Source organism: Pyrus communis, chromosome 10 (genome assembly GCF_041283825.1).
Source record: "Pyrus communis isolate YQ-2024b chromosome 10, ASM4128382v1, whole genome shotgun sequence".
NCBI lineage: Eukaryota > Viridiplantae > Streptophyta > Magnoliopsida > Rosales > Rosaceae > Pyrus > Pyrus communis.
The window spans coordinates 3,139,540-3,153,615 of record NC_142574.1 but is presented as its reverse complement, the minus strand read 5'-3'; the positions used below and the strand labels follow the sequence as shown (position 1 = coordinate 3,153,615).

The following is a 14,076-nucleotide window of genomic DNA, read 5'->3' as shown; positions in this document are numbered from 1 at the left end:
AAAAAACAAAAATAAACAAGAGACACAATATAAACCAACTCAGTGCAAGCCCAGGATATCGGACAAATAATCCATGCAGGGCAGGGTGATCATCCAAACAACAAATAAATATTGTCCTTAATTAAAACACAAACAACCAAAAACTGATTCACTGAGATTTCAAACATTTACAGATTACCATCACATGAATGAATTACTCATCCAGATATATTTCAAGATTCCAGAAATTGACCCTTCTTAGAAAGAGAAGAAAAGGAAGAGATGGAGCTGCTCATCCCAATGAAACATCGTTGTGTTGGGCTATGCCAAAAGATTTCACTACAAGAGCATCGAGAATCGACTTCTCGTCAAGAGGGTTCCTGAATTATGCATGAATACAGCCTCAAAGACTATCCATATCTGTGTTGGCAATGTTGTTGATGAGTTAGTTGCGCTCTGCCAACTCCAAAAGAGTGATAGGACCACGGAGAAGAGGAAGAGAAAGTTTAAGGCTACTGGTGATGGCGGCGACAGTGATGATACTGCAGTGCAATCAAGAGGCAAGAAGACGACTCCAAGAAAATTTGATAATAAATTGGTGGCTGAATTCTGATGATCCTATTTCTACTCCCGCTTCCATGTCCATTCATGATGTTGTGGATGATCCATACAGCAACAACAACCGGTGCAATCATATTCGGACTTGCTACTGCTTTCACCAGAGAAGAATGAAGAGCCGGTGTGGCATGTGCTTCCTACTTGATTGATTTAGATAGGGTTTGTTATTTTGGCTTGGCGTCGTATTATATAGGGTTTAGGGTTGATGGCTAATGTGATTTTACTAACTGAAGGAAACACTTGATAATGAATATGAAAATACAAAATCCATAAGGCGTTTTTCGATTGACAAACCCATCTTCTTCTCCACTGTGCAATAGCACAAGGCCACCAAGTGTTACAACTCAAAACGAAAGAACATTTCACAAACTAGATAATGGCATTCAAAGTACACCAGAACCCTAATCACTCAGTCAAGCAAGTTTGACAACCAACACCTAGTGAGTGCAATAGAATATATGCCTCATCGGCTGTCAGGCAGTCTCATCACTACTTCAGATCAACCTTTCGTCTTCCCAAAATAAACCTGTTATGTGCAGACCAACGACAATTTGAATTCCAAGGATAAATATACGAAGCCCCTTGTAAACCTTACTGTTTAGTCACAACCGCACAACAGTTCAAGTGCTGGTGAGACATCTAATACGTGGTAATCCAATGCTTTCAGAGGTCATTGATTGCTCTTAGTCCCATAACTTGACAAAACATTGTGTAGTCGGAACTATAGAGCTGGATGTAGAAACGTAAGTGCGCATGCAAGGAAGCACAGTACCTGATCGAGTGAATTTCTCAAGCTTGCTCTCCATTTCTTCGATCATTCTTCCATGTTACCAATATGGCCTTCCTGAATTGAGAGGTGCGTATTCATCTACAAAGCCAAAAAGAAAGAGTACTTGATCCATCCCAAGATATCATATAAATAGTACATGCAAAAGATTTTGAGTGATCATTCAAACAGCAAATCTTGTGTTTAATTAGTTTAAAACACAAGGTGACCTACATGGAAATATAGTACCACACAAATATCACCATAGATAATCGAAATTCACAGAACAGAAACGATTATACGAAAAAGGAAACTACTGGATTACATAGTTATACATGCATTGCACTAATCACGCCAGTTAAATCTGCATATGAACCAAAACAATAAATTAAATTAAATTAACTAAACTATATCAAACATCCAGATTCACAAATCAAGGCCAGATCTGCTACCTCTAAAATGTCCCTAAAAAATGTAGCAATTAAAGTGTAAAATATCAGAAAACTAACAGCAACCCATCAAATTTGACAAAAGATTTGAGGGTTTTACCTGTAAGAGTCTGCATCTCTGTTATATTCACACAAAATGAACTCCTACCCGTAGTCCATATCGCACAAAACCTGAATTTCGGGAAACCAGAGAGCAGCACAGTGACTTTAAAATTTGAATTTGAAGAGAAACATTTTGTTTTGTTTTGTTTTTGGGACTAAAATGAAACCCTTGAGAAAGAAAATGGAAAGTGAAAATTGGATTGGATTGGATTGGATTTTCTCGAGAAACAAACAGGGGAGAACCTGGAGAGGCTGATCGACTTGAGAGAGGAGATCGGAGGAGTACTGGGGGAGAAGGGAGAGAAGGGCGGATAGAGCCGTCTCGGTTTGCTTGGGAGACATCCGCCGCATCAGTCCCATCGCTGCTTCCATTTTCCCCTTCTTCGTCTTTTTCTTTTGATTTTCTGGTTCGAAATTCGGATTTTGATTTCTTTCGTTTCACGAGTCTCTTTTTATTTTTTGGGTTGGTACGTTCGGGTTGATAAAACTCCGAGAAGCGAAATGAAAAGAGGTGCCTTGTGTTTCACCCGAGTTTCCCTCGCGGGAACTTACCTCCCATTCGCACACTCCTATTTGTGACTATTATATTATTACTTTTATTTTATTTTCTTTTTTATTATAAATTTTCTCATAAATCAGCAAAGATTTGAATTTAAAACTTGTTGTTCACATTGCATTAGTTAGACCTGATAATGTCTCATATGACCTGTTAATCTCACCTGAAACGACACAAAAAATAAGAGATTTGATGTCAACAAGTTAACCAATTGAATCCTTATCTGGTCACACGTTAAGAACTCGTTAATACATTAGTACAACATTTTTTTTTTTTTGAAACTAATGAGTATTAAGTAATTTAGCTACATTCATCATTTTTAAAATAAAAAAATATAGGCTTGTTTGGAAGTGTTTTAAAATGAGTGGAAATGCTTTCAGTGAAAGTGTTTTTAGGTCTCAAAAGAACTTGAAGTGCATTTTGAAAGAGATACCAATTATGTACTGTAGACATCAAAATTTCAGTAAAACAAATGTTCACCAACGCATTAAAGTTTTGACGTGTCAAGGCATACATGGCATACGCCACGTGTTGTACAAATTGTACACATGGCGTGTGACTCAACAAAATGGGAAGAAATACCCTTAAAGGATTAAACAAGTTTTTCTTCTCATTTTGGGTAATGACAAGGCAAGTACATTTCAATCCATTGAGGATCAAAACAAGTTTTTCTTCTCATGTTGGGCAATGACAAGGCAAGCACACTTCAATCCATTACGGATCAAAGTAAGTTTTTCTCATTTGGGCAATGACAAAGCATACACATTTCAAGTTTAAAATGGTGTTAAGTGGGAAATTAGGCCATAAGTTAGACCACTTCAAGTTTAAAATGGTATTAAGTGGGAAATTAGGCCATAAGTTACACCACTTCAATTTCAATATTGCATTAAGTGGGAAATTAGGCCATAAGTTAGACCACTTCAAGTTTAAAATGGTATTAAGTGGGAAATTAGGCCATAAGTTACACCACTTCAATTTCAATATTGCATTAAGTGGGAAAATTAGGCAATGGTGCTTGGAAAGGAAATAAATATTTTGTGGTGGTGATTCATTCTCAAAGCCTATAAATAGGCTTCTCCATCAAGGTATCAAGCATCAAGGAATTCACAAATACATTTCTCTACTCCCAAAATGGAAGAGAATACTCCCCACACCGGGGGGGGGGGGGGACCAAAACCTTGAAGCCTTAAAGTTCTAAAGCTCTCAAGAAAATCCCGAAGGATCAAGAAAGCTCTCTTCGTTCTTCGTTAAATCCTCTTTCAAGATCAAGCCCCGACGGCCCTTGAAGAAAGTGTTCATCCGTTCATCCTAAGCATAAGCCCCTAACGGCCCTTTGGATCAACAACCTCAACAAATCCACACATTCAATCGTTCTTCAAGATTAAGCCCAAAAGCCCTTGAAGATCCGCTCATCCATCAACCTTCAAGATCAAGCCCAAAAGCCCTTGAAGAAATCCACACAACCATTATTCAAGATCAAGCCCCGACGGCCCTTGAAGAAAGTGTTCATCGTTCATCCTAAGATCAAGCCCCAACGGCCCCTTGGATCAACAGCACAAACAAATCCACACATCCAATCGTTCTTCAAGACTAAGCCCAAAAGCCCTTGAAGATCTGCTCATCCATCAACCTTCAAGATCAAGCCCAACGCCCCTTGAAGATCCGTTCATCAACTGTTCATCCTTAGATCAATCCCCGACGGCCCTTTGGATCAACAACTCATCCACAAACCTACACCCTACGAAGATAGAATCAGAGGACCAAATTTGAGAGAGATCGTAACCCCAAAATCATAAACACAAAAATATTATTTTGTACACGTTATTCTTGTTTCTTGTTTCAAGGAATCTTTCGTGTTCACATGTACTTCTTGCAAAAAGCACTTCAAGTTCTTTTCCAATATTCACTTGCATTTTTACTAAGGAATGGTACAATAGCACTTTCATAAAAAATTGCATTTAGTCATTTTAAAAACACTTTCAAACATATTCTATATATATCAAATTACCCATTACATCCTTATACTTGGATCCAAAACTAGCAACATGTTGAGTTGATTTGTTCTAATATTTAGCGTATTCTTTTTTATTTGTAAATGAGAAACCTCATATTCAATACATAGTAAGTGACTGACCTATGTATTGAATCTGAGGTTATCCCACAAAACCTTTTTATTTTGATTTGTGCCAACTGCACCACCTTCACTAACAGAAACTCATGCCATGCATAAAACAACATATTCCTCATAGGTCCAAGTACAACCTCTAATATGCTCTCTTGCCATGTTGAACAATTTGGAAATGGAAAGAAATGGTAGAAAGAAAAATTGAAGGAATTGTAGGAGAAAATTGAGTTTTGTGTGGATGTTTGAACAAATACATAGGTATTTATAGAGTTTTTGGGTGAATTTTGAGTTAAATAATTTTTTTTAAATTATTTTAGCCGTTAGATTTATATTTGGGCCGTTAGATCTTTTTTTTTACCGTTAGATTTGATTATATTCGATCTCAGCCGTTGGATTCAATGTATTTTAAAATCACATTTAAAAAAAAACAAAATTTGAATATGGACTGTTGGATCAACCAACGATCTAAAAATTCCAGTTGTTGGGCTCTGGGTTGTGGCCGATAGCGGCCCTGACAATGGGCCCCCCTGTCGAGTGCTGAAGGCGAGCAGGCCGCGTGGGGCGAGTAGGAGAGTGAACGGGCCAAGAGTGGGTAATTTTTGGGCGAGTCCACCTGTGTGTGGGCTAAATTTGGGGGGGGGGGGTATTTGGTGCAAGTTTAGCATTTGGCTTGGGTTGGGTTGTGTTTGGGGGGAATAAGATCATCTCCAATGGTGGGCTAAATGCTAAATTTCCCCCAAACCCAATCCAACATAAAGGGAAACTTTGGGCTAAAAGCTAAATGGGGAACTGACACTAGATTCTGCACAAAATTTAGCCCAAAAGTCGGTGTGGGCCCCACCGAAGGGATTGCATTTCAACCTTTAGGTGCCAAACGCAGCCCACTGAATCGCCCAACGCGCCTAACGTGCGAGGCTTCTGACCGCCAATGACCCACCCACATGGGCCTGTCGGCCACATTCAGCATGAGCCCAACAGCTCCTTCCATCCAACGGCCTAGATTCAAATTTTTTGTTTTGCTTTTATATTTATATATAATTGAATCCAACGGCTGAGATCAAATATAATCAAATCTAACGGTAAAAACAAAAAGATCTAACAGTCCAAATTTAAATCCAATGGCTAAAATAATTAAAAAAAATTATTTAACTCAAAATTCACCCAAAAACTCTATAAATACCTATGTATTTGTTCAAACATCCACACTTTGATGTAGAATAGATGCCTTCAATAATTCAACCTCCATTCAATAATTTATCCAACGTACTAGATAAAATACTTTGCACAAGAAGACACATAAATTTATTACTAGAAAATAACAACATAGTACACTTAAAATTATTACATAAATGCTTAACCAACATCATCAACGTTCACCTTCTCGACGCCATACATGCTCAACCAAATCCTTGCGGAGTGTGTCGTGACATTGAGGCGTTTGAATTCTATTTAAACGTCTCATATACTCACTCAAGGTGACCCTATCCTTTTGGGTCTCATATGTGGTTGGAGCGAGATATTCAACATCTCTTGCAATAGCTCTCGCATGTGTTGGTTAGTCATCATCTACATCTTCGTCTGAATCTTCTTCAATTTTGATGTACTCATCTTCCAAAATCATGTTGTGCAAAATTATGCACGTCATCATGATTGAATGGAGGTTTTCGGACTGCCAAAATCATGCAGACCCTCTAATAATGGCCCATCGAGCATATAGGATCCTGAACGCTCTCTCCACATCCTTCCTGTAAGACTATTGCCTCTGTGAAAATAATTTCTTCTTTGCACTATCGGGATGAGAAAAACTTTTAACAAAGGTAGACCAACTAAGATAAATATCATCAGTTAGGTAGTAACCTAGCTCATACCTATTACCATTTACCTTGTATCGAAATTTTGATGCCCATCCATTGACAACATTATCGAACAAAGGAGAAGACCAAAGAACGTTGATATCGTTGTTTGATCTAGGAACGCCGAAGAAAGCATGCCATATCTATGTGTCGTAAGACGCTACAGCCTCGAGCATGATGGTTGGTTTGTTATGACGACCCTTGAATTGGCTAGCCCAACCAATAGGACAATTTTTCCACTCCCAATGCATACAATCGAGACTTCCTATCATGCTAGGGAAGCCTCTTTTGTCTGCCTTGCGTAGAAGCCTCTTTAAGTCTTCACGATTTGGGTTGCGGAGGTATGTGGCTCCATACATGCCTTCAATTGCCTTACAGAAGCGCTTCAAGTTCTCAATAGCAGTACTTTCTGCAAGTTGGCAATACTTGTCAGTTGATTCTGCATAGCACCCATTAGCTAGCATGCGAAAAAGTAGATATGAGCTTCTGATAAGGTGATAGACCTTGTCGGCCTGTGGCATCTAGCCTCATTGCAAAGTAGTGGTCATGATTGACAACTGCGTTCAAGATGCTTTCAAAAAGCTCTCTCCTCATCTGAAATCGCCTCCGAAAATCATGAGCAGGAAATCTCGGACGCTCGATGAAATAATCTTTCATCATTCGGTCATGACACTCTTCTCTATCACGCTGCACATATGAACGCCCCGTGACAGAACCACGATGACTAGATTCGCCGTGGTGCTCAGATTGCATAAACGAGTTGACAAGTTCAACTTCGGTGTTGAACAATTCTGCATCCTCAATCTCAATCCTTACTTGGTATTGTGCCATCTCCATTGCCATGCTACGCCTTCTTCTATCACCCATTGATGAAATATTGAGGATTTTCAGGAAACAAAAACTCTTTGAAAGTTGAAAAATTGGTGAATATAGAGGATGATTGAAGGTTGAAAGGTTGTGTGATCAACAAATATTAGACATATGTTTATCTAGAGGATGATTGACGAAAATTGAATGGTTGGTGAAAGTTAAAAGTTAACGGTTGGTGAAAGTTGAAAGTTTAGTGTTGAACGGTTGATAAAAGTTGAAAGTTTGGTGTTGAACGGTTGGTGAATTGAAAGTTTGGTGTTGAACAGTTGGTGAGTTGAAAGTTAGCCCAGGGTTGAAAGATTGGTGAAAGTTGAAGGATTGCTTTGTGGAAAATTTAGTGATTTTTCAATATTTATTGGAATTTAAATTTTTTTTAGATTAAAACGTTCATAAAATTAATTTACGATAGTCTACATATTTATTTATTTTTAATTTAATTTAAGAAAAAAAAATAGTCTAAGTTCGTTTTTTAATAATCCCGAGCTAAAATTTTGGGCCAGAACGGTTGGAGCAGAAAAGCTCTTTCTGGGCTAAAAGCTAAATTTTGCAAGCTAAAATATTTGGTTTTTAGCCCAACTATTGAAGATGGTCTAAGTGGGATATTTTGACTTTTTTTTAGCCCAGATTTGGAGGCAGTCTTAGAGTAAATTATACCTCTCCCCTTAAATATAGAACATCATTATAAAGACGAAAAAAAAATCATTTGGATACGTGTAGTAGAGCCTGTAGAGGAGAAATAACAGGAGTCAAGAATATTAATTGGAAAGAGAACGTTGGATTCAAAACTTTAAATTTAGTTTTAACAATTGGAGTATGTGCACTAGGAGTGGTTAAAATAAAACTCAAATGCTATTTTTCTTGTTGGAATAACTTTTGCACAACAATAAAGAGGGAAAGTGTTTTCGGTATACTCATGTTTATTTTCGATTTTTCAATTTTTTTGTTTGAGAAATCGATTTTTCAATTGAGTAAATTTAAAAAAAAAAAAAATCAATAACAAATATAAACATGGGTCTTCATAAACGGCAAAAAAAAAAAAAAAAAAAGTGGTACATACATTTCCCTGGATCTGCTTTTGGAGCCGGACACGGACACAGAAGCAAAAGCAGCCCAAAGAAGTACGTAAAATGACTTTTGTCAAAAAGTTGGTAGAATGATTGGGGATCTGTCGGGTTTACAGACTCTACACTCTGCCATGTGCTTTTAGCCTTTTCTGTTACGTATTGATCTAACGGGTATAAACAGAGAGTTTCATTAAAAATTATAATAATTGCAGCCGTTTAATCAAATTTTAACGGCCTGAATTCTTTGCTCAAGAGGGGATCTGGTTCCATGGCAGACCATCAACAAAATTGTGAAATTGTGATTTGGATACTCATGGTTAGTGAATGCACGTATAATACACATATATATGTACATACTTTTCAAATAATACGTCTATTTTTTTTACATGTATATGTATACTTTTTTCCATTTAATACTAAAATAACATAAGTTTTAATATCAAAGGAGTGAACTTCACTATAAAGGCTATAGAAATGCATCACTAGTTTCAACAATACACATAAAATTCACATATTCTATTCGTTTTTAACATATTATTAAGAAAACAGAGATAAATAAATATTAAAATTTATAAGAATTGCAAAATTTTTTAAGTATCAAAGTTATCAAATAATGGACGTACGTATTTTTCATATACTATACTTATTTTGTATAGTAATTAACCCTTATAATATTTTTATTCATTTGATATTTACATTAAACAAATTTAAATTGTGAGAAGAAAATTTTCGAATTGGTTCTACAAATTTCACACTTCAAAAACCTAAACCTTTGTGCCAATTCGAAGGCTACAAGCAAATAGCGATTGTCAATTTACAGGCAGGTAAAAAACATCAAAAGCTTAGGGATCGTTTGACATCCATCTCGTTTTCATATTTCAATTTTTTTTTTTCACCTACTTTTAAAAATACAAATTTTAAGAAGAAAAAAGCGTGCACACACACACACACACACACACACACACACATATATATATATATATATTGTATAATGAAAGCTAAAATATTTGATATTTCATAATTCAAAATAAAAACTTGAGCAAACAAATTTTGAAATTGATAGTAGCATAATTTGGTCAATAGATGACATTTGCGTGGATTCTTTGTACTTGTATCTACAATTTTTCAACCAAATGTTCAATTGTGCTACAACATTCTATGATTACATCAAAGTTGGAGTTCAGTCATGATTTTTACTATTTACTAAGAAATTCAAAGTACAAACAGTAAAATAAGTATTAGATTTTTGTTAGAATATGAGTATGAAATTGAATATTATTGTCGGTCGTAGTGTTTCAATTGACATAGAAAAGTCTTGCTAGAAAGTTTAAAACTATCCTAATTCTGGTAGGATTTAATTCTGATGATCCTAGTCCTTGTGGGACAAGAAGTCTATTTTGCTGATGCACTCATAATATGTTTGGATTCATAGTTGGTATCCTATGGTGATTCTAATAGGAGAATTATTAGGATTGATCTATTATAAATAGTGGTCACTGCTCTCACAAAACGTACGCTCAATATTGAACTAAAACCTATTGTTAGGTTGAGTACTTTTGGTTTTGCAAGAGAGGAGAAGGTGCATTATTTAGAAGTTTGCTTTGGCTTTTCTTCTACTCCTTTTATGAGTTAGTTTATCATTGTGTTTATCAAATTGTGATTTTAATACTTGTATAAATTTGTGGTTCATGAGTTTAATCTCTTACCTTATATTTTTGATAAGTTTAATCTTATATGTGGCATCAGAGCTTAAGATTTTGGTCTTAAATTCAAATTGAAAGTATTAAATTAAAAGCGCAAAAGACGTGATGGTAATTTAGCATGGGTCAAACTTAGTTTGTGAGAAAATCTGTAGGATTTGAATTAAGTTTGTTGTATGCGTATCATGTTTGCCACGATACAATTTTGTAATTTTTGCAATTGTTGCCAAACGAATGATGGCTAAGTGTTGAATTCAATTTGATGGAATTGATCTATTAATTTTGTACGGCTATTAATTTTTCCTCTGTGAATTTGATTCCATAATGATGAATTTTTATAATATTAATCAAGGATTCATGGGGTGGTTATGGAATGTAAGCACATGAGCTATTGCTGTTGTCAATTATCCGTGGCTTTTCGTGGGGTCTAATCAGTTTGAATTAATGAATGTGATAATGAAGATGTGCACATAGAGAGTCTTAACGAAACACTTATGGTATTGTTCACTTTTAACGATGAAGATATTTTTACTCTAAAAAATCACTTCTGGTACTATTCACTTACAACACCTTTTTGTCATTTTGGTTAAAACTCAAAGTTTTCAAACCATTTTCATTAGTTTTCCTATATGCCTTGTACAAACCAAATATAAATACGATAACAGAAAGATGAAATCTTGATTTGGAGACATTAATAAGTTGTTTGTTTGTTCAAGAGATATTAACGTTCATAATTTGTCTTTTTTTTTTTAATGATGATTTTGGTTCGGCAAACTTGTAACAATGGAGATTTATTTCGATAATCTGCAATAGTACATGATCCACGGGAATATGGAGTGATGGCAATCCGCATGGATAGTTCTCAAGCATTGATGGATAGTTTGTTTCGTTGATGTGGAGTCGAGGAGTCTTAGTCGGGTTGACGAATATGGGTCCGGTGATGAGCATGATTAAACTCGAAATCCCTATAGATGCCAACTTGTGATTTATATGAGATGTCTGGAATCATTCTTTACTGCATAAATAAATTAGTGTAGGTCTATATATATTCTTCTATTTTTTTATTAAAGAGTCTATGGTTATGCATTATTTCATGTATGAATCTCAATATATTTAATTGTTGGGGGCGGCACATGCACATTTTATTGTCAATTCCTGATTTTCAATTGGTTTGATTTATATCAAGTTTGGGTTGGAATGGATTTGATTGCATATGGAGTCATGGAGATAGCATTTGTGCATTGATTGTTTTGATTCGCCATACAATTTTGGCATTTGATTAATTACAAGATCAATAAGAGTTTTGCTTTGCTTAATTTTCTTGTAATAAAGTAAAGATAAATATGTGAGCATCCATAGATTTTTCGAATATCAATTACTGTGAATACATCAAATAGTTTTTGGGTTTTATGCTAACATTAGTTTGGGATGGAATTTGAGGCTTACAATATTATTACAATTTTAGAATCTTAAAATAGCAGAATGAGCAATAAAATAGAAACCATCTCATTGTCAGGAACTAGTCACACTGTAATGATTCGTACCTAAATATTACGAATTTTATAATTTTGAAATGTGAAATTACAAAAATGTCCTTCAAAGCAAATGTATTGACTTTTGTTGTCCGTCTTGTTGTGTCATGTAAGATGCATTTTCTTAGCATATCCTTGTAGTACTTGTCGCTACGGACACGTGGGCGCAAGCAGGATGTAATTTGGAGTTATAACGAAAATTTATAAGTGAATGCAGTTGATGGCAAAATGATCATTTGACCATAATTTGGAAGGTTCCAGATTTTGCTGGAGCAAAATCGTTGGGCTAAGTGTGTGGCCAGGATGGAAGGCTGAGAAGAGAAATGAGAGAGATGGATGAAGGAGAAAGAAGGGAAATGAGAGATAAGGAGGGGTGCGGACCAATCGGGAAGGGAAAGAAGATTGAGTGACCAATCATAATAGAGAGCAAGGAGGGAAATGAGGGAAGGAGAGACCTACCAAACCCGGACTTTTCCTTCGACCTGTTGACCCGACCCGGCTGAATCTCCTTATTCCGATCATCGTTGACGACAGGACTTGTACCATCTTGTTCATCACTTCGAACCTAATTGAACCTTTACCTTCAATTTCACCTTTTGATCACCATATTTGAAGATTCGAACTCAAAAGATCTGTTGTTCTTCGTAAACCCTAGAACGGTGATCATCTTTTTCGGCATCAATCACGGTGGCGCACCACCTGGGGTTGGTAGCCATCCCTTTCAGGAGTAAAACCCGACCATAATCACAGTCGTCAGACCTTTGAAGAAGGAACAGCAAGGTTCCTAATTTCCGACCACTCGACCCTTTCGAGGGTGATTTGAGGTGCGTCCGATCGAATTGGACTTCGGCTCAGGTATGAAAGTTGTTTCTCTCATTGAGATTTTCATTCTTGTAAAATTTGAGAATTTTTAAAATTGTTGATTTTCTGGCAAGTTGGGGATGCCAACTGTTGGGTGGCCTTCTAGGCCGCCGCCTCGTGCGGTGGCGCGTGGGGGGAAACCTAGGTCATTCCTAAGGTTTTTCAATGTGCCGAATCCGAAGTTACCGTTCGTTTTCCTAGATTATATCGTTTAGATAGAGTTTTACTAAATGACCTTTATATGTGGTTAGGTTTGACGATGGGAAGTGGCACCATCCTCGCTAGTTCGAGTGGCTTTTGGGTAATGGAAAACTTGTGAGTGGGCCCCTTCTTAACTTATATATTTTTATAAAATATTAGCCTAGCATGCATTCATATTTCATGATTTAAATATGTTTTATAGTATGCTTTACGGATTTCTATAATTATGATTTACGAAATGTTCATAATTTAGCGAAAGTACGTTTTTACAAACGGTTATGGATTACTGGATTTAAGTATATGAAATTCTATGGCTTTCGAATATGATTACTTTACGTATTTATGAATATGGGTTATTATGGATTTACGAAATGAGACTTTGAGCTTTGAGCTTCGGATTTGATATGAGATTTTTGAGGTATGTTTTCGGTACTTATCTAGTGGGTTATCATATAGTACATCCACACAACACGGGTACGTAGATGTCTATGGCCATAGGACACAGTTGAGGAGATTTACGTATATACCTCTTCTTCGGCGTAACCCGGAGTTGTACAGCTTCACCTTCGGATGATGAACCATGGTTTCTTCACTAGCATAACCCAGTGGACATAGTTGAGGATGTTATATGATACATATAGCTCTTCTATGGCGCATCCAAGGCCGAACTCTATCTGCGACTTCCATGGACATGGTCATCGATCAATTGGTCTCGGTGGTTCGTTCCTCAGCTTCTTTTGCTCGTTTCTACTTCATGGAGAGAAGAAAGAGAGATGGGTGGATGATGGAGCTTAGTATGGAGAAGGCCAGGGGTGGTGGCAGCTGCTATGGGGAATGCCCTTATTCTGGGGTGGCGTTATGGTTGGTTTTCAACTTTCTTTTATATCCACTTTTTCCAATATTTTTATAGTGCTATTATTTCTAGATCAAAAAAATCAGAGTGCTCTTATTCCATCACTTTTAAATGAAAATTTTAATTATAAGTTTGCTTATTTATAAAATGACAGATAAAGACTTTAAAAATTATATAAGATTAAGTGCAAAAAAGATATCAGGAGTCCTAAATTTACATTTAGTGTGAAAAGGAATGGATGGTATGTCAGCCAAATTCGCAATAGGGACATACGAATAAGGATAGAAGACATTATATAACGAATAAGTATGGATGCCCTTTTGAATTAAGGGGTAAGAAATTAGTAACTGATAATAATTATATATTAGTTAATGGAGTGTATAATTACACAACAGAGTATTTAGATGATCATTTATTTGCTTGTGGATTATCGTAGGAAGGAATTTCGTTGTTGAGGAAATAGTGATTGTAAGTGGGGAAATATCGTAGTAGGGGTTATTTTAGAATTAACAGTGAAAATTAAAAATATATATTAATATTTTAACCC

The 14,076-nt window shown here is 36.1% G+C and overlaps 1 protein-coding gene across 1 annotated transcript in view; it reads right to left on the bottom strand.

Annotated features, from left to right (window-relative positions):
• Positions 1 to 121: 121 nt before the first annotated feature.
• LOC148693374 (F-actin-capping protein subunit beta-like) overlaps positions 122 to 14,076 on the bottom strand; it is a 38,082-nt gene continuing 24,127 nt past the window's right edge. The window contains exon 7 of the mRNA XM_088678386.1: positions 122 to 1,123. Within this exon, the coding sequence (XP_088534512.1) occupies positions 1,097 to 1,123 (27 nt within the window). The 3' untranslated portion in view covers positions 122 to 1,096. The remainder of the gene's footprint in view (positions 1,124 to 14,076) is intronic.